This window comes from Punica granatum, chromosome 4 (assembly GCF_007655135.1).
Source record: "Punica granatum isolate Tunisia-2019 chromosome 4, ASM765513v2, whole genome shotgun sequence".
Classification (NCBI taxonomy): domain Eukaryota; kingdom Viridiplantae; phylum Streptophyta; class Magnoliopsida; order Myrtales; family Lythraceae; genus Punica; species Punica granatum.
In genome coordinates, this window is record NC_045130.1 from 15,952,106 (window position 1) to 15,974,156 (window position 22,051).

The window sequence follows — 22,051 nt, forward strand, 5'->3', positions numbered from 1 at the left end:
AGGATTTATAATTCTACCCCGAATCTCCTATTCTTCCTCAGGTACTTATGTATTTGGCCTTTGACATCTTCCATTTCTTGAAGTGTTTCTTCTTCTTGGTTAGCCGGCTGCATGTCTTATCTCTGCCAGAGCACTTGATCTACAATTCGGGCTGCTTGGAGGCTTTATCTACAGCTCTATCTCTCTTGACAAGGTCCTTAAGAACCTGCCTCTTTTTGCACACGTCTTCTATGGCCAAGTGGACTTTACTGGATTTCTCAAATAGTACAGTCAATAACCCTTCTTCCCCTTGCCTAGAGCGCGCGTTCTGTAGCTCCTGCTAGGGGAGCAGGTATAAAAGAAAAAAGGCCTGTTTCAGGGAGACGTCAGCACCTAGTTCGTAAAACAGACAAACCATGTGCTTGAAATGGAAATCCAAATGCTTCTTCTTGAAAGAGCAACACTTTCTTTCAAAGAACTCTCTTCTCTTGAGCTCCTTGAGGTTGTTAGGGTTTCCTAAGAAGAATACATAGCTGGATGGCTTCTACAGGGCTCTGCATGAGGAAGTAGATCTGGTCTTGTTCTCCTAGAATGGTCCACCAGTTTTGCAATGTCCCAGTAAATCGATATACGAAATCAGACAGAAGATAATGGTTGTTGTGGACAGTTAGTGCTATTGCTGTGAGATAGACCGGGAACTCCTGTAGCCTATTAGACCACTTGGAGTAGGGGATATCGTCTAATGTGAAGACCACTTGGAGTAGGGGATATCGTCTAATGTGAAGACGATATTTCCTTTGGGTGCTGCTGTTGCTGTCGCTGGCGATGTGTCTGACACTTCTGATCGTACATCATCATTTGAGTTGACTCCTTCCCCTCTTCCCATCATCTTCAAAAGGGGATATGATTCTTCTGTTTCCCATGACGATTCTTCTGAGGCCTCTGGAGAGGTCTCAAGCTCCTCTTCTGTGACTGATACAGACGAATCATCTTTTACAACCATCTAACCTGCTTGGCAGTGCTCCTTAAGGAAAGAGCTAAGAGGATTCTTCTTATTGAAAGCCATAAAGGCTCCCTAGGTGTCTTCCTTGCATTTTTCTTTCTTTTCATGCTTAGAGGAGGATTGAACCTGGGTAGGAGGAGTCTCATCTACCTCTTTTCTCCTTTCTTTCTTTCTCCTTGCTGCCTCTGTAGCTCTTCTCGTTTTTTCCTATAATTCCACAAGACTAGCCTTTTGAGGCTGTTGTTTTTCCTTAGAAAGGAAAAACATAAAAGGTCTAAACGGCTTTTCTCTTTCTTCAAATGGTCTCTCCAGGAAATTGAATAGGCTTGTGGTCGGAGATGTTGGCGATGATGGTATTGGTGCCTCAGAGAGAGTCGCAATCTGATTTTTCAACTTGCGGATCTCTTCCTTTTCTATCCAGGTCAATCTGGAAGTATGAGACAAGATGAGCCTCCTGAATCTTCTTGAGTCTCTTTTGTAGTACTCGGAAAAGTGATTGGGTTTCGTGGTAGTGCCTGTCAACCTTGTTGTCAAGCTAGCCGAGTGTTGTAGTAAGGGAGTTCACTTTGGTTCCAACAGAGGAGATGACACGGTTTTGTGAGACCACATTCTCAGATTGCCAGTTGAGGATAGCCTCCCCAGTAGTGACAGATTCGGGGTTTCCCCTTTCGTCACGATCGGTTGGGTTTGGAACCTTGAAGGCATGAGTATGCCTTCCTTCGCCGTCTGTGAAATTTCCCAACTGTGGGAATTGCTCTTCATAGTTCAGTGAGATTGGGTGGAATATATAAGCAGGAGCTGCTTGTGGAATTGCAGTTATTTCACCTTTTTGCTCCATCTTGTAGACAAATCTCTCTGAGATTGAGACTAACACCATGTCTTTGAAATAGTCTCGAATTTCTTCGAGCTTTTCCCACTTCTGCTTTTTCAACCACTTAAGGATGGGTTTATATCATGGTAGCACATTTTTCTTTTCCAGTGTCGATAATCCTGAGTCAACATCCGTGTCAGGTTTAGGATCCGTGTCCTTCTTGGCCTCCTCGGAGCAAAATAAAATAAATATTCATATTATTAAAAAATTATTATAATTAAAATAAAAGTATGATGATTTCAAAAGAATATAAGGATAATGTAAGAAAAATATTTATATTTAATATTTCTTACTCCAAAATAAATATTGAATTTTAATAAGTACTTAAAAGTAGTGGTTACTTGGTTGGTACCATGTTAATATGGGAAGCAAAAGATCATGGGTTCAAATCTTTACACAAACTAGCAAATTTTACACTAAATAGGAAACCACAACCTCCCATAATAACATACTATCAACCAAGCCACCACTACTTATCAAATTAGCAATGTTGGGATACCTTTGGTAAAAAAACGATATTAAAATAGATCTAAAAATATATATCAACGAGTGGCTATATGATGCAATATATCATTTTTTTAACTTTACTTTTAAGTACTTATTAAAATATAATATTTATTTTGGAGTAAAAAATATTAAATATAAATATTTTCTTACGCTACCCTTATATTTCTTTGAAATCATTATACTTTTATTTTAATTATTATAAACGTGCAAACCTATCGAACCCCCGATTAAATCGATAAATTCATAAATTCATATCCTTCTAGTTCACCATCCGATCCGATTTTAATAACACTGAAATTAAGTCAAATAAATTATACTCCATAAACAAACAAAACACGCCCTATCTTTTAAAAAAAAAATCAATACATTGTTCATCTTCTTTGAAAGAAGATGAACAGTGTTGGCCTCTGTAACTATCGGAACCTCATGGCTTTGAGAGCCACGAGGCTCGGGCCCATCGAGCCCTCGCGATCCTGGACCAAGGGTCCAAGCCACGGGTGGAGGCCTCGATGGAGGCAAAAAGTGGACCCGGAGGAAGGAGCAACACGGTTGGGTTCACCACTGCTCGAAAGTTGCAGAGGACTCGAAGAGCCTTGTTCGTGGGCTTGGAGACCTCGTCCCGTGGTCACCGGTGCTCGTTAGCCCTAGGCGAAGGTTGTAGTTGGCTCCAACGACCCTCGGACGAGCTCGCTCTGAGCCCGCGACTAGCCTCATCGGTTCAAGGCAATGACCCCGTGAGCTGCTTGCTACCCTTGGTTTCGCCCTAGGCTCGCGAGGTGAGATCTGGCAACGGAAAGGCCAGATCTGCCCTCTCCGTGCCCATACCGGCTGAAACACGCTTGGTTGGAGCTTCTCAGTTGGTGGTGGAGGGGCAGCGACGACGGCAGCAGCGGCGGGGTAGTGGCGGCAGTTCTGATGAATTAGGGTAGTGGGGGGTGGCAGTTTTTGAAAATTAAATGAAGTGGAAGGGTATATAGGTGTTTCAATTAAAACCAATTCTGATCGAAACAGAATTGCAAAACCGACCATGGTGAGGAGACTGGCAAATCTGCATCTGTACAGAATAGGAGCGGAGTTAGGATTGCAGTTTGGAGCCCAAAGGGTAACCAAATGTGGGCGTTTTAATTCCGGGCGGAATTGGGCCGGAATCGAATCTGGACTCCACCCAACCAAACAACCCATTAATTTTTGCGCATGTATATATATATGTAAATAGATAAATATGAAGAGCAGAAAAGATAAACAAAAATTGCAAAAATTGCGATATTGTAGGGGTGGTCACACCTCGTTTATGTCCTCTCTTTAATTTAACTTGGTTGGGTGTCTGCCTATTTTCCTACTGAAAAAAAAAAATTGCAAAAGGTTCCCCTCGTAAGCTAACTCTTATTATAACTAAATACCGATAAAATCTAAAACCTCAACTATAAGAAAAGAACAGCTAAAGTTCTGCCAGAAATTGTGTATATACGGATCATAGATGAACATGTTCTAAATCATTACACCAAGAGAATATTATAAAACATGTTCTAGTTATAGGTGAACAAGATTGTGAAGTCCCCGTAACTAACCCCATAGCAAAGAACACAAAAGACCTATTTCAAATCTTCTTTTCCATGAAATTCAACCCAAAAACATGTCAGCTTCTGCCCACATTATTCCTAAGAAATCAATTTAGCGTCATCAATCGTGACGCAACGCGAATCACAATTTCTCACGTCTAAATTCGAATTTAGACTTGAAGGGAATAGTCCACGCCTAGACCCTAGCGATATGCTGAAAATCAAGAGTTGTGCAAACTCAAAATATCATTAAACATTAAGAGTTTCTGAGATATATCGTTCTCCCTTCTAGTACATTGAGATGTACTTTATATAGACTTAAGAAAACTAAGAAACTAAAATAGAAAATTAGAATCTAGGCCCTTACTATGTAACTTCCTAAAACAAAACAAGTAATTATTCCAAAATTGAAAATTTTAGACTCGAACTAAAATTACAAGTAATATATAATTCTAAATATATTTCTATCTAAATTAAATATACTACCTAATTAAGATAATAATATTCTCAATCTACGGATCAAGACATCTCATCTTCCATTTCCACATCACGAGAATATTTCATTGATATATTCAAGATATGCTTCTTTGGGATTGGACTTGTTGATACATATATGGACTGAAAATCCTCCACGTCACATTGTCTGTGACTAACTCGTCAAATCAACCGCAGACGTTGAGCCTCATGGTGGTTTGTTGCGGAGCTACATGCAAGGGAAGAAGAGACCGCTGGCTGTGGAACTGAGCTGGAGACATCTTCCTATAGCTACGACAAAAGCAAAGCAGAGAGATAAGTCGAAAGAGGACAGAGGGAGAAACACAAGGAGAGTAAGAGAGACTTAACTGAGAGTCGATTGGAGCTGGAAGGGTGAGTTGATTGGAGCTAGAAGGGCTCTTGGAAGCTGTTCTGGTGAAGGAGCTCGATCAGCCATGGACCCATGGAAGCTGGGCTCAGCCACGAGATCATTTAGGAGAGGACGACTCTGTGCAGCTGAGGGTCCAAGGAGCCCGCCAGGAGAGAGATAATTATGGTGGGGAACATCGGAGCTCCCTGTCTAGAGAAGCCTCGACCGAGTGGCTGCTTCCTGGAGAAGCCATAAGCAAGTTCAAGAAGTGATTGGTTATGGAGCTTAGAGATTCGATTCCTTCTAGCTATTGGCTTAGGCCATCTCTCTATTTCTTTATCTTGGGAGCTTTTGCTTCTCGAGAACCATTTTGTGAGGTCCCCAGAATCAGAGAAAAGAGAGAGAGAGAAGGAGAGAGAATAGGAATAAAAGAGATGACGTAAAGCGGAAGATTTGTTCAAAATTAGTAAAGAGCGGGAGATATAAAACTTCAAATTTTTGTTCTAGCGTCGAAATTTGACCTCTCCCGACACACATGTATCAGTATAAATATATTCATGTGGCGACTCACCTATTTATCCCAATGCACTTGTGTCTGTGAGTATGCACTTGTTTCGACTCAATTTTGTGTGTCAATAAAGTTATGAACCTGTGTTGACTCAGTTTTTTGTGTCAGCAAAAGGATCCCTCGCACTACGCATTATTAGTGGGTCGGCATAGACTCACTCTTTTCTCGATGTACATTGATTGCCTTGGCAAAGGTCATTTCACATTAACTTTTCCCTACACATGCCCGGTGCATCGGCATGAAAAGAGTCGGGAAAAACTATTTTCTTGTAGTGTATATACTGGCCTGTCAAATGATGATTGATTAGTTCCGTGTTAGAGATTGTGGACATTCTTGATCAAGTTTGTGCTTAAGAGAACAAGTCGCATCAAGCAGTAGGAGCTCGACATCACTCATCGCATCCTTTATTGTAACATGCATGTCTTCTGCCATTAGGGGTATGTACGAATACCGAGTATACCTGGAACCGGTCGAAACCTACCCATTATGGTAAGGTCCGGGTAACTCGTATTGAAAATAGGGTAACGGGTATTAAAATAAGGAACCGGTGAAAACTGAATCCGATTTCGGTTCTTATATATGAGGTACCTAGAACCGAAATCGATACTCGAACTCGAATAATAATTTTCCTCATTATATGTATAATTATATTTAGATATTCCTATATTTAAAAAATATAGTCACTAATTTAAAAAAAATCTAAATCTACGTCGACATTCTGTTTTGCGTTATTACTGATTATAAATGAGACATTTTCGATTTTATTTAGTGAGACAAAAAAATTTACAGGTTCCAACAGCGTACCTAAAACTTGTGATATAATATAAGTTCCAATTAGGTTCCACTTCCATAAATCAACATGGTAGGGTCCGGTTCCAAAATCTTGAAATTTGTCCCTTACAGGGTAGGGTCCAGGTATCGTTAAAAAAGAGAGAGTACACGGACCCGCATACTCCTATTCTGCCCGACTCTATGGGGACCATTTACACCTAGTGGCTCAAGAGTGTCTTTAGGATTGAGCACTCGCACATTCTTCGCATTTACTTCAGGAATGAGAAAGGAATCGTTCGTAAATGGATCTCAAAGTTTGAGGTCTAGAGGTAATTGTAAGCATCAAATTGTATGAATCAAGTTCGATGGAAAAACTACGCTCAAGCTAATTACCTTGTGCCAGTATTACTAGGACGATGTGAATGAAATTGCTAGAGAATTGCTAGGCAAGTCTGATCTCATGTTGAGAACTACAGCAATGTGAACATCGTTGCTTCTTTCGTTAGCTCATGAATTAGAAGCTACATAGGTTTGCTTCTTTGTTAGCTAATAAACTAGGGGGGAGAAAGAAAATGGGCTTATTCGATAAAAATGACAAGTTACGGGTGTTTTTTTAATAAATCAACTGTCAAATTTAACGGTTGTTAACGGTCGTGACGATTTTGGAACAAAAATCAAATCTTATGCAATTTGAGGAATTCTGAAAACACGTTATAAATCTGGAGATTTCTGAAAGTCACCTTTTCATGTAATTTACTCAAAATAAAATGAAACGATATTAACATTTTTTTATTTCATTTCAACGATTTCATTATTTAATTTCAGTTATAAAACTTGAGATGATAATTCAATTGTGCTGATCATTTTTCTTCAATTTGACGAAATGAATATTCCTTAAAATTCATTCCATCAGTTTAACAAATTTAAACAACGTATTACTGAAAATTTTGGAAAAAAATTGGAAAAAAAAATGACGAAGATGAATAGGCATATTTTATTACGCGTGGGATAGGGTGATTCGACACATCTTTCCTTCAAATAAGGTCTCAGATTCGAAAAAAAAGCCACGATTGTGAGATATTTGTGCCATTATGCATGGGCCAAGCTTGCTCGAACTTGGATTAGTCGGGTTCATTTGGCTTTCACACACCATATGGTGCGGACGATAATACTTTAAATATGATTATATTAAACTTATTAGATTCCATTTCATTTCATTTCCCTGTACCATTGAAAGCTTTTTCTTTCGTCATCAGCAATAATAAGCTAATAGGAAACAATGACCGCGCTTCGTAGCTGGTCAAAAAATTACCTCAAATGATTTGTTAGATAGAAGTGATATTAATATAGGTAAAGAAACCTCTATATTCCCAGTAATGTCCCCAGGAGTTATGTCATATCCAGAAGTCGACGTCATACCAAACTCCGTAACCGACTAAGAGAATGGCATGATGTCCATGATCTCTAACCGATATCTTGCAGTTGTACAAGCTAAACTATAAGTTGGAAGAAATTCTTAGTGATTTAATCTTAAATATAATAATAAAAAGAAATAAAATATAAAAATTTCTAAAATATTATTACCGGTGAATAGAAATGAAAAGAATGATCTATAATGATCGTCGTGACAGCGGGCTGCTGACGAACAACAGCCATCAACGACTCCCCACCGTCATGCTCAGTCCAAGTAGACCAGCCATGTATATGGTACCTGCCGACATGTTGTAATTACAAAATTAACAAAACTAAATGAAAGACATCATTTAAATCTATTTGGGAACATTATTATTTAAAAAAAATGTAAATTTGTAATTATTTTTAAATTACCTGGCTATGATCAATATTTTCTTATGTATATCCATACGATTATGATGAGACGTTCAGTATCTCAACATTTTTTTCTCAATTTATATGCACTATCTTACAAACTAGCTTATGCTCAAGCTCGTTTAACAAACTTAATTTAAATAAAAAGACATACCCTAATATATACGTCAAACAGCCATTGTGGGTCACGATATCCCTCAAACGGGTAAACAGCGGCCAGATGAATCCCATAAGCAGTAGCATACTGGAACACCTATTCCGGATAGTATCTGCCTCTACCTTGATCAATTGGGTAGTACTCGGGCAGAGCATCGAATACTTCTAGCTAGGACAATAACTCTATCTGATGATCGTGCAATCAATGTAAACTCTTGATGGCACTGCTAGAAGCAAAAATCCCACAAGTATCCATAACGAGAAAAATTTTCATTCAATAAATTCGAACGATCTTATAACAACAACAATAATACTATAATATTATATAATATAATGCTGGCGACCACATGAATAAGAAAAATAGCATTTTGGAAGAAAATATGCATTGATATGTTAGAGCAACATAGTTTTGATTCAAAAGGCTTTTTAGTGTTAATACTGATAATGAACTTCTTTTGTATAGAGAATCTAAATAAGAACTTTTGAGAGAAAAATAGCATGATGAAATGATATATTAGATAGTTGTGGTTGAAACATAAGTGAAAATAAGACAAAGGTCTAAGTTCATGGCATTCTGTGCATGCTTTTCATTTTAGGTAGACTAGAAAACAATGTCTGCGCTTCCCGCGGGTCAAAAAATTACCTCAAATGATTTATTAGAGAGAAGTGGTATTAATAAAGGTAAAGAGACCTCTATTACCCCAATAATGTCCCTAAGAGTTCTCTCTTATCCAAATGTCAACGTCATGCCAAATCCCGTAACAAACTAAGAGAATGGCATGACATCCATGATCTCCAACTTATCCTACGGTTGCACATGCTAATCTGCAAGTTGGAAGAGATTTATGGTGATTTAGTCTCAAATATAATAATTAAAAGAAATATAATATAAAAAATCCTAAACTATTATTACCGGTGAATAAAAATGAAAAGAATGATCTATAATGATCATCGTGACAATGGGTTGCTGACAAGCAGCAGCCATCAATGCCTCCTCACTGTCATCCTCGGTCCAAGTAGAACAACCATGTATATGATACATGCCGACATGTTGCAATTACGAGAAAATTAACAAAATTAAATGAAAGACATATTTAAATCTGTTTGGGAATACTATTACTTAAAGAAAAATGTAAAGTTGTAATCGATTTGAAAAAAAATGGAAAATTGAAAAAGATAAAAAAAAAGGGCCCCGTTCGCCCCTAGGTCACATAATATGACCTGCAATCATATCTTGTATAATCTAAATAAAAGTTAGGGAAGAAGTTTTTGGAAATAAGTTGTCTGACTATAGTGACTGGATCATTTGGCCAACGGGTCGAGTGGATTATCTAATACTCCATTCGGGTCGGATTCGAAAACATTGAAGAAAGGGAGAAATTAAAAAAGGGAAATTAAAAAATTTTAATAAAAAAATAAATGTGAAAGTAAATGGCCCGACTATAACAATCAAATTATTTGGCCTAATGAATCGATCGGATTACCTGGTACTTTATCCAGATCGAATTTAATTCGAAAACACTAAATAAAAGGGAAAAAGAAGAAGAAGAAAGAAACTAAAAAAAAGGGGAGAAAATAAGTGGTGAGTGGGGAAAATGTCCCCCCTTACGAACGCATTACCTGATACTTTATGTAGATTGAATTCTATTCGAATACACTAAATAAAGGGAAATAAACGAAGAAAGAAACTCATAAAAGAAAAGGAAAATAAGTGGCGAGTGGAGAAAATGTCTCCACTATGGGACCTGGTTTAATATCTTGTACAATACTTGTATACCTTCGAAACAAAAACATATTTTCATTATTGCATACCATATCAAATTAAAGAATTCAAAAACATTTATGTTGTTTTTAGAGGAGTTTTAATAATTAACTCTTAATAAAAAAAAAAGATGTATACGGTTGAATTGCGTAAAATGTTTTCAGTTGCCGGATCTTAAACCCCGGTCTCTTGGCTGAGCGCCGAGTAGCCTAACCAACTAGACTACAATGGATTTAGTACAGGACCTGCACTAAAACATTAATGACGTTTTCCATGTTTGACAAATGCGAAAATCACACCAAATACAATTATGATTCTCTCCCTTCAATTGAAATTCAATGAGGACTGCACTACAACTATCTATCCCGTTAATATAGAATGTCATGTTGAAATTCACTTAGTAGCAAACCCTATATATTAAGCGACTGGGTCTAATGTGGGTATGAACCGTAAATCCAATTTTTCTTTTCATTCCACAATTCAAAAGATTGTCATCAACACATGAACATCGAGTTTTCATTTTAAAAAGAAGAATTAGTCAATTGGACTTGTCGGATTATATAAGCATGTGTAATTATTAATCATCCTTCTGTGGACTTTATGGGAGAGACACGAATCATAAGATTTTATGCCATACGGGGAGATGAACTCTCCCATTTGATGGTATTGTAATGTATGAAAACTAGAAAATTATTGAGAACTTATGGGTCAAATCTCCTTTGAGGCTTGAAGTCAGTCAGGGATGGAACCAACAATTTTCTTAGGTGGGGCAATATGTATATCATCCTTAGAAGTAAAATACCCGGAAAATACTAGCTTAATTTTTAATCCGCAACCTGTACCTTTTTTTTTCTTTTCATTTTAAACCTTTTTTTCTAGTAGAATTTTGTCTCAACCTTTTTCATTTGGTTCGCTCTTGGGCCTCTGATATTTTTAAAATTGAAAAATACTTATGTGAAAATTCTTTTGTTTGAATAAAAATTGAAAACCTTGAAGGTTGAAAGTGGGAGGGAGAAGGGAGGGGCGGTCGAGGCCTTACCTACACCCACCACCGCCCTAGCAAATTAAGATCCCTCGATTAAGAGAGGAACTAGCCCCCTGTCCTCTTACGAGGTTATCAGCGACCACAGAGGTTGTCAACAACCTTGTTGGGCAGTAATAGCTACCGATGAGACTCTCACCTTCCTTTCCTTCTCCCTAGCTCCACATCTGGCATTCAATTTTATTTATTTTTAATATGAATATAAATTTTATTCTTTATTTATTTTTTATACCCATCAAAATACCATGTCAACATTTTTAATTAATTTCGATTAAAAAATATCAAAGGACCGAAAGTGAACCAAATGCAAAAATTGGAGGATGACGAGATTCAATCCGCAAAAAAGGTTTAAGATGAAAAGCAAGCGAAGAGAAAAGTTGAGGAGCAAAACTAGCCTTTTTTTTTCCTTAAGGGTTGTTTGGTTCGTGATATTGTGGTCGGGAATCTCGGATTTCCGTCCATAATCCGTGAACTTTCCCGCATTTGGCAAGAAAGAAGAGCACGGGAATCTCACTTCGGGCTTTCCCGGGCTTCCAAATTTTCCCTGTCAGTCTTTCCCCCATGACATAGGTGGTATTGTTGCTGGGGAAAACTTTCCCACCAACAATATGTTGGAGTTATTGCTCTTGCCCCATGCAAGAGCGCCAACTTCATTTTTTTTTTCAATATATATATATATATATGCACTTTAAAATTTTTTTATAATAAAGAATATGTTTTAAATTCATTTTACTATTTATAATTATTAAAAATGCAATTATTTTTAGAATGCAATTATTAAAATGAAATATTATTAATTTTTTCAGGGTATAATAAAAGAATTTCTGTGCGTATTTATAAATTTTATTTCTAATTATTTACTAATATATTGTATTATTAAAGTGAGGACATTATCTAAAATGACATATTTTTCCCATCAATCCATTTCTTTACCAAACACCATAATATTACATTACCGTATACTTTCCCAGTAATACAATGTACTTACCAAATACAGTAATGTAATATTCCCAGAAATCTGATATTTTCGAGCTTACATTCCTAGCAATTTAACAATTCCAATAATCTAACAATCCACGAACTAAATCACATCTTAAAAATTACCTACTCTTCTACCTCTCTCTTTCCCTTCCTCTTCTCTCTCTCCACTAGACCCAACCGTGGCTGTGGTCTATTATTTTTTACGAAAGATCCCATGAGATAATTGAAATAAAGAGAACAGTAAAATAAATAGGCTTGTAACGAATGAATTTTATATAAATTTATTTTCATATTAGACGCGTAGTCCAGGCGGATCACAGTGTAGTAATCTATAATGGTTATAAGAAAATCCCCCGGGGCGGGGGGTTGGGGGTGGTGTGGAGGGACATTTGACCTTGAACACACAGACGACTCCAATCCTACTCGAAGTGGCCAATATGGACGATTGGTCTTCGATGGCCTTTCTTCTTTTCCTTTTGTTATTCCAGGATCTACCAAAATTTCCTGATCACTTGGTCTCGATCTCTCTCTCGAATAAATTCTTAGGTATATAACTGAACGCAAAGTGTACACAAATACCACGTATTTTCAGCTCGAAGTTGCTCGACTCTGTGAAAGTATATATGAGGCGTGAGAGGGTTATGGATGAAAACGATGCAGTGTAGTGCCGAAGCCCTTGAGACTAGTAGGTGATGGACAAAGCCTGCTTATTTTGTACAAAGTACGTACCAGTTCTTGCTTATAATTTTCGGTTGTGTTCTTGACTTAGGGGAATAACATTAAATTTAGTGTCACAGGCCCTAAACGAAATTTGGTTCACAAAATCCAAGAAAAAAAAATCCCAAATTTTTTTGTTTTCTTTCCTTGGTTGGGATGAAATATAATTGCTTTTTAAGTGACTCAACAGTAAATTGAACTTTTAGTATGTAGATTTTACCTGCAGTACAGGAATTCAAAACACATTAAGAGGGGACCAGAGCTAAACTGATGCCTAGTTATTATTCTCAGTCAACAGAATGAGAAGGTCGTTGTTTCACTGAAGAATTACTTTTACTTTTTTTTTTAATTGTCCCTTTGAGTGCATCAATCTGTTATGGAGTCGATCAATATGGTATTTGCTTAGTCTTTATCAGCTAGTGGTCACATGTGTGTTGATTATGAAAGGTATACAACAAGATAATAAGAAGATGATAGAGTTTTGGATTATTATTTTTTTGACGACCGAGGATTATGTGATATAACCGATTCGTATCAACATTGACAACATACGGGCAATGGTTGGTATGTGCATGAAATTCTTGCATAATTCTTCTTGTCTTTTCCTTCTCAATCCTGTGTAATAGCTCTCGCTAAGTACCCATAGACGTGCGTACGGACTTTATAATCTCTTGATCTCGTAATTATCGTGCTCGTGTAGGGCAAGAAAAGGTGAACTTTAAAATAAACAGAGAAGAGGGAAAAGAAGAAAAGGCAATGCATAAAAGAAACATGTAGGAAATTCACGTACGGACGTGACCCCACGGCAATAATATGTGCCTTTTACTTTCACCAGCTATCAGTATTAACTTAAAAGGGGATCGATGAATATATCTACACATATCATGTCATATGCGATTTGTACGTGAAAGTTTCAGTGAACCACACGAATTTTTTTGCTTTGGATTAGTCGGTGTCTCTCAAAAATCAGACATTAAGTCCCACTCCCATCGGAATTTTTAATGCTAGCTGTTAATTATTGTACAGGGCATGCAGATTATTTCATCTTCATCGACAAGATTTGGCCCCGATGAATTCTGCAGAGTCTGCTCAACTGACGACAGAATTGGTCCGATTCGTTTCTCTTTTTGATCTGCATCTTCTACTATTTCATATGATTTTCCCTGAACACAAGAACGACAGTAGTTGAAAGAAGCCGCGATGAGTTTCTTTTGGGGCAATTAAAATTGTAGTACGTATTTGATTTCAACGTCCTGATATTGAATCAAACATGAACGAAAGCCTCTTCCTTCTTAGGCTTTCAGCTTACTTCTAGCCCAAGATGAGAGACACCCCTTTCCCCCTATTTATTATGTACCAAAACAATTAATTATGATGGCCTCCTCTTTGCAGGCGCCTTTGTAACTATCGTCATTTGTCAGCTCGGATCCGGATTTGCGGTGAAATAAGCGAGCGCCCCGACCAATGGAGCATTGATGTAGGTGGTTGGCTCGGACTTCCTGAAATCGACCCGGTTGTCGTCGTATGCATCGTCCTCCCCGGGCCCACCAACCACTGCCCCGACCAGGACGTTCGGGTTTGGGCCCGAGGAGTTGAAGTAGACAGAACCCTCCTTGCAGGCGATGAACTGGGGGTGGTCCCTGATGGATGGCAGGGACGATCCTCGGTGGTGGATCCGCTGCGGGTAGTAGTTCCCGTACCCGACCATGTAGGACATGCCCTTGGGGTTGTCCCCGAGGATGTAGTCTACCTGGCGCTTGGCCTGCCGGCGAAGGGAGGCTGGCCCCACCGAGATGCCGCCGCAGTTGACGGAGGACTGTGGGACACGGGAGAGGTAGTCTGCGTAGACAAGGAGGAGGAAGGCGATGGTGGTGGCGTGCTGGAGGTTGCTGCCACCGGGCTTGTAGATGAGGCCGCCCGGACTGTACTCTATGTGGGAGGAGGTCGATTCTGGGATAAGGGTGCACATGAAGCTGTCTGCAGAGGCCTTGTAGGACTGCAGATCGTACATGTTTCCTTCCAGGAATTCCTGAAACGTTTAATTAAAGCAATTCGATAGCAAAAGGAATTAGTGATCTAGCCTCTTCTGTGGTACTGTTTAACATTATGATGATCTGACTGAAAGAGTGAACCGACCTTGGATACGAGGACATTGAGACCGGCGTGCTTGTTATCCCAGCCAAACTCATTAATGTTGTCATCGGCGCCTAAAGTTTTCCGGTTGCTCTGTATGTAATTCAGGTAAGTATCTCCCTGGGTTGCTCTCCTAAGCCATGCTGCTCCCCAAAGTAGCTCATCCTATCGCAACCCCCAAGCAGAAGATTAACGAAACACGCCGACAAATCAGTAATTCCCGAAAGCGTAAACGGGGTTATGGTCAGTTTTGCATTCCAAACAACAGAATTGACTTGATGAGTAATCCAACAATCGGGGAGGGTGCCAATACGATATCTTGGATATACAGTAGAATTTCCCGTACCTTAGAGGACTGTATTGTACACGAGTATATTATCCCATGAAATAGGTCCTGTCGGTTTGTTTATTTATTCAACTGTACGCAGCGTGCGAATCTATCTTTGCCAAATGAAACCTTATCTGTTTTGCTTTTTTTCTTTTTTGATGAATACGTTATCTGTTTTGCTGAGAATGCTTGAAGACAAAACTGCCTCCCAATCACCACCAACGTCAGTCACAAATCACGAGGATTTAGTCAAATTAATTACTACCAAACCCCACTTAAATCAATTTTTTTAAAAAATATATATATAATGTTAATATTTGATTGTATTATTATGTATCTTCAACTTGCGAGGGTGATTAAGTATAACATACAGAGATCAGATTACCTGGTACCCGTCAAAATCGCAGTAGAACGGGCAAGCCCCGCCTCTGATGTTCTCGTTATCGCTGTAAGCCCCCCTGTAAGTATCTGCAAACTCAAACGCCTTGATGGCATTTCTCAGGAGAGTTTCGGAGTATCCCGGATCCGATGATTGGAAGGCCATGGACGAGGCAGCCAGGGCTGCAGCGGTTTCTCCGGCGACATCAGAGGCGGGATTCGGCGCATCAACCGCGTAGACTGTCCTTGCTGTGTCCATATCCTCTGGTCTCTCCCAGCAGTTGTGGTCTACGTTCGGATCACCCACCTGATCCAAAAAGTAGGCACCAAATTAACCACTCAGCAAGAAATTTTACCAAACCTCTACTTAACCCACAAGATTCAGTCGAAACAAACAAACAGGTCAAATTAGCCCGATGATTGGTTCAATATAGCTTTTGTTAAGTTCTTTCTATCCATGAGAATCGAATCCAAAATTTTTTCATTTAAAATAAAAAGAGTATGCTATTACATTACAGTCTCTTTTCTTCGTCGACATTGAGATTTGGATGACATGGAACAGTAAATTAGAACGTGACATTCTCTTTTGTGGAACCGATAGATGACAAGGATGGAAATGGGCACCGGGGGAACATAAAATAAGAAGAGGACAATTTCTTATAGATCGTGACCGTGCAGGTCACGGGGCTTGAGGGAGAAAGGTAGTCCAATTGTTTAAAAAGGAATCAAATGGGCAAGAAACAATGCAATTTGTTCATCTTCGTATTGTCCCATAATGTCTTTCATGCGCCGCCGTCAATGCATGTACATTCATGCTAGACAGTTGCATAACTGTGCAGTGTACAGTCGTCGGTTCGATTCCATGATATATCATTGGTTACTTTACTAACTTGACGAATTTAAGGACTGCCCATCAACAGGAAACCATAAATTATTAATAATCTTTTTCACGTGAAATAATGTAAACTCTCTCATTGATAATCAGTTCAAGAACCAGTCAAGAGACACAATTTACGCTTGCATAGATGTTCATGCAAATTTAAGATCCCAACCAGAAAATAAAGGTACAGTAATTAATGATCAACTTGCAATTAGAAAAAGGATTAATGAAGACATAACCAAACAGCTCTTTTAAGATTGCAATAGTCAGTAAACAAGACAAACACAGGAACCCAGGAAGAGATTGGGAAATGGGAAGGGAAGCGCCCGAAATCCCAGTTGAGTAAAATTTGAGAAAGTATTTTATTAGAGGGCAGTTCTTGCTTGGACCCATTTCAGGGAGAAAAAGACTGGTGAGGGGGGGGGGGGGGGGCGTCATATGAGTCCTCTCGCTCAGTGACTTTTCAGTTATAAGAGAGATCAAAGTGCTGCTAATTGTGGAATTGGAGGAACAAAGAGTTGTTTCAAGAGGAGCTTCATCGGTCATTTGACGAGGCATCTCGTATTGTGGATATTTTTCCAAGTTTTACTTTGACAAGAAGCAGTGAGATCCGAGCTGATCCGAGCAGCTTGAAGACATGGCAGTTTGTTAGCTGGACGCGGCCTCCTGTAAGCTGGTTCAAACTAAACTCGGATGATTGTGGCAATTGGGTTGGTGGGTTCATGCATAATATGGGATATGCTTCATCGATGTCGGCTGAACTTTGGGGAGTCCATTTGGGTTTCAATCTTGCTTGGACTATGGGATGCAAGCGCTTTATCCTTGAAGTGGATTCTTTGCTGGTTTGTAATTGACTTCTTAGGGTTGCATTCCCTAGTCCATGATATTAACTATTAAGGGGCTACTCTCAAGGGATTGGGATATCCAAATTCATAATGTGTTTCGAGAGGGAAACAATTGTACGGATTGGCTTGCTCGACGTTCTATCCTTCGGCCTCTTGATTTTCATTTTCTTTATTTTGCTCCTAATGATCTTGGTTCTGCACTGTTAGGGGATCTTGTAGAGATTGCTACACCTAGTCTTTGTATTGTTTAGAGTTTGTTTGGTTTTTAAATTTACTCCATTTAACTCCACTTATCTCAATTCAATAATATAATTATTACTTTTCTTTTTTTCTTCAATTTTTTTAACTATTCAATTCAATTTTAATATTAAATTCTCTAAACTATTCATTATTTTTTCACACTTCTTCTCATAATTCAATAACACAATTATTATAAACCAATTAAAACCAAAACTCAATTCTAAAACCAAATACAACCTTAATTATTTGGACTTCTACCCCTTTTTCTACCATAAAAAAGTGTCTAACACAATAAAATAGAAATTTTAATAATAAATTAAAGGGTACGAATTGTCTCGACATGAAAATCGAATCTCAAACAAAAATATGCGTCACTGTGCTAAAGTTGATTAATAAAAATATGCGTCAATGCGCTGCGCTTTCTTTCTACTGACCGTTGAGTTTTATTTATTTCGTGGTGGTTAACTTCAGCTGTGCTATATATTGCCCCACGGGCCACACCTCTCTCGTCCTACCACGGGCACCGCCGACCTCTCCTTTCACACGGACATCATGCATGCAATGACAATATGATGTCCGCACCCTTTGCCTATTTGCAAGGACACGGCAACATTGTCGTCTCATGAAAACCGAATAGTGTCGAAAATGGCAATTTGCAAAAGGTGGCAGAAAAATCGCCCCGGATCGGGAAATGGGACAAAATGGCCGAGAGTGACATAAGGTCATAATGAACCCTGCCTTGAAATGCACAGATATGAATCCAGGGGCCTGTTGATAAAGATTCTTATGGCATCTATTGATGAACACTTATAGAAAAAAAAAAAAAAAAAGGTTTTTTGTTCCTTCTTTATTTTTTTCGACAAAAAGACTCCCACATATAACGAATTCTTGCTCGAACATTGGCTTATAAGTTATAACTCAAGGAGGTATTGAGATTGGAAAGTCACGGGTTAGAAAAATGGAAATGGACGGTCGATAAAATTCTCCCACTGCCCCTACCAAAGACGGCCCAGGAATTACAGAACTGCCACTGGCACTACGACATGAACATCACCGCCATTAATGCGTCGTCGCTCTCTCAGTGTCTCTCAAATTGTAAATGCTGTCAACGAAACGGCACTGATCACCGGAAACTGACCTGAACGAAGATCCGGTTGGGTTGCGAGACGGTCTTGAGGAGGTAATCGGTGGCCCACCGGATGGCGACGAGTGCGTTCCTCTGCTCGGCCGGGGGCATTCGGTCCCCGAACTCGATCACGCTCCATGCGAGCAATGTGGTGGTGAAGGCCATGGGGAAGTTGAACTTGACGTTGTCGCCGGCGTCATAGTAACCGCCGGTGAGGTCGGTGTTGTAGGTCCATCCGTCGGAGAGGGCGGAGTTGGCCCTCCAGGTGAGGCGCTGGTCGCCGGGGAGGAAGCCCGAGCGCTGGCCCTCGAAGAAGAGGATAGCCTTGGAGAGGGCCTCGGCGTAGTCGTGGGAGGCGGAGGAGGGAGCAGCAGCGCCGAGGATGAGGAGGAGGAGGGGGAAGAGGATGGAGGGGATGGGCTTCATCTCTTGGGACGTCAATGGCGGAGTTCCTCCTCTGCTCTCTCGTGAGCGGGGAGTGGGTTTTATGGTGAGAGAGAGAGAGAGAGACAGTCACGGGGAAGGGAAAGGGGTGCGACTGGGGGGGTTGGAGGGAAAGAAAGAGTTAAAGCGCCGACACAGTATAAAGAGAGAGGACGACGGCTGGTCGCGGGATTTGGATCGAAGGGAGTGTGGAGTTTTGGAGAAGAATGGCATGGGTATCTAAATTTTTCTGAGTTAGGAAAAGCAAATTGAGTAACACTTGAGTCATTCTAAACCAACATTGATTGTTTTAAGCGGGTCAAACTTATCTTTGTTAAGCAAATGTTTTGGGTTCGATTCTTTTGAAGGGAAAAAAAATCTATATTGAGAGAATTTTACCCTTTTAGTGAGTTAAATTAGCTCGAATTGGATTAGGAATCCGTTCAGCTTTCGAATACAAGATACAAACTGAAAAAGAAAAAAAAAGACTATACAAGAGAATATTTCTTATTAACCTGTCTTGTACACTTACAGTTGTTCACACGAGTAAATATTTAGTGAGCATTTTAATCAGAATATATGTAATTGGTAAACTGGAATGATAGTGTTTTCACATATTTTCACTTATTAATATTTTGATTGATTGTTATTTATGCTAGATTGATACGTGGTACTCGCTGAATATTTAGTTGTATTCACTTGAACCAAACACGAACACTTCATTATAGAAAGAAAACAATTAAAATTTTTGAAAAATAATATATAAATTTTTTCGTGCGTTTAAAATTTTAGAGAGACGACTGCCAGTATGCTATGGTGTGCTACCTTGGCCCCTCTTAATCCATCCCCACAGATGATGGTTTACTCACGGGTGCATAGGGCGACGGCTACGAACCGGAAGCGCCACACTCTCTTTGTTTTTATACTCTGCTGACTCCTCCGGGTTTGCGTGCTATAATGAGGTCTTCAACCGCAAATGCAATCAAGGAGGGAGGTTGAGCTGTTGAGGTTGGACATTTTGCGGTGGTGTGGGTCCGTCCATCTCCCAATTTTTTGTTTTTTTTTTTTTCTAATTCGGGGTGTCCAGAATTCGCTCGACTAATCTCTGAGGCTCCGTGAGCCTCCAGCAAAGCACGGAATTGGTAATCACGCCAAATAAGCTCCAGTGGCTTCAAAGGGATTCTAAATTTGGGATTTAGTGAATACTTGAGCTTCTCCTTCATTAATAGGTCAAGCCCCTCGGAGTTGTCTGTCTCCCCTTTCACTTGTTTTCGAGATGTGACTGGAAGGTCAATTGGTTGGAAAATGGGGATGCCATCAGTGGAGAGCCCTCTCTTTTTCGACGTTGCACGATTACACGATATGAAGTCGACATTGAGTACCACAAACATGTCAGTGGTAGGCAAGGATCGCACACACTACGCCAAGGATGAAATGAATCGGGGCGTGCACCATCTATATGCCACCTTGGTGTAGAAGAATAGGGCGTTTGCTGGTGGGAATTTCGGTTTGACAGGGTAATATGTGAGAAGGAAATATGAACCACATCAGGGTTCTACAGGGATATTACGGGCTAGGATATTGTAACCTTTTTTGGATGGGATAGGAGACGAAACCCTAAATAGGACATTATAATTACATTTGATCCTAATAGGCATCGATATATGTAGGTTTGATTATATGAGATTTATTAAAACATGATTGCTATGTAAATCTTAAAATACTCTAGGAGATTATTCTTTTTTTTAATAACAAAAAAAATCACGAACTTTTCACATTTTAACAATTCTAGTAGGAACTTTTTTTTCTTAACATAAAAACACACAAACTTTCGATTTGATAACAATTCTAGCACGGCATCAAACTTTTCCGCTAATTTGGATGGAATCGAGGCTATAGAGGGCGCTGATAACTCCAATTGGAGGAGGTTGCAAGCGACCCCAATCGGGGGGTGGAGGCCGGAATCGAGGCCCCCATCCCACGAAATCGGGAGAACCATCAAATTGGGGATTCTCTCGATTCCGGTAGGTGGAGTCACGACCTCGGCCATCACTCCCCTTTTGGGGTTGTCATCGCCCTCCTTCCCCCAACAACCCCCCTTTCTCTCTCATCCAATTGGGGTCACCGATGCCCTTATGTGACCTCGATCCCATCCAAATTAACAAAAAAATTGATGCTATGTTAAAATTGTTATCAAATCGAAAGTTTGTGCATTTTTAGGTTAAGGGAAAAAATATGTACTATAGTTATTAAAATGTGAAAATTTTTGTATTTTTTTATTATTAACTTCTTTTCTTATGATGAGTTTATTCTCCTGGGCTCCCTTGCGCTAACCATTGGGGCTTTCACTGTGGAAGATTCAAAATAACTGTTATGTAAATTTATTATTATTGAAATATATTCCTTTCTATGAGGACGAGTCCGAGCACACGCGTTCAATTCAAAACAGTATAATTGTTTTCATACAAATAAGATGCTCTATTTTACCATTATTTAGTTGAGAATCGTTAGTTAAGATTATGATATGGTACGACCGCGAGCATGAATATAAAATGGATCAATGTATGTAGAAATAAAACATCATGAAATATCGAGAAATGATATAGCACAATAGTGCACATCTAGTCTGATGATCAATAGATTCCATATTCGATGACCAGTCGGACTATGCATATGTAATAAAAAAAATAAAACATCGTGAAATTATATTTTCTTACTATTGTAGACGAAGCCATGGGCATTTTGATTAGTTGGGAGTTGGGACTTAACCTTAAAATTATAGCATTGATTGATCGGATTTCTTCTTCCTCATGCACCAATTTTATTTGTCTAACAGGCTTACTTACTGCATAAAATAAAATTATTATAACCTAAAGAACTTGAATTTCAACCAAACTTAAAAAAATGGATCAGTTATTATTGTTTTAGTTCACCTAAATAACGGGTATAATCAAGTCAAAGAGTTATATAGGAAAAAAATGGTTTAAAGGTTAATTCTAATAATTTATTCATGATAACCTTACCAAATAACTCATGCTAATACAACTGCCTCTGTCTGCAAAAATTATTGCGTGGAACAGTATATTGTTTGCAATAGCTAGACCACTTAAC

General features: G+C 39.1%; 1 protein-coding gene across 1 annotated transcript; it reads right to left on the minus strand.

Moving 5' to 3' along the window:
* Window positions 1-13,772: 13,772 nt before the first annotated feature.
* Window positions 13,773-19,173, minus strand: LOC116206164 (endoglucanase 24-like). The gene is made up of 4 exons (XM_031538956.1): window positions 18,530-19,173; window positions 15,434-15,733; window positions 14,724-14,885; window positions 13,773-14,616 (listed from the first exon to the last, which is right to left on the minus strand). The coding sequence occupies exons 1-4, from the start codon at window positions 18,941-18,943 to the stop codon at window positions 14,005-14,007; spliced, it is 1,488 nt and encodes a 495-aa protein (XP_031394816.1). The 5' UTR covers window positions 18,944-19,173; the 3' UTR covers window positions 13,773-14,004.
* Between the last annotated feature and the right edge of the window lie 2,878 nt (window positions 19,174-22,051).

Coding starts and splice junctions, on each gene's coding strand:
- LOC116206164 (XM_031538956.1), bottom strand. CDS start 18,943: ATGAAGCCCATCCCCTCCATCCTCTTCCCCCTCCTCCTCCTCATCCTC. Junction 15,734..18,529: donor CCAACCGGATCTTCGTTCAG/GTCAGTTTCCGG, acceptor TTTTTGGATCAG/GTGGGTGATCCGAACGTAGA. Junction 14,886..15,433: donor GCGATTTTGACGGGTACCAG/GTAATCTGATCT, acceptor GGGTTGCGATAG/GATGAGCTACTTTGGGGAGC.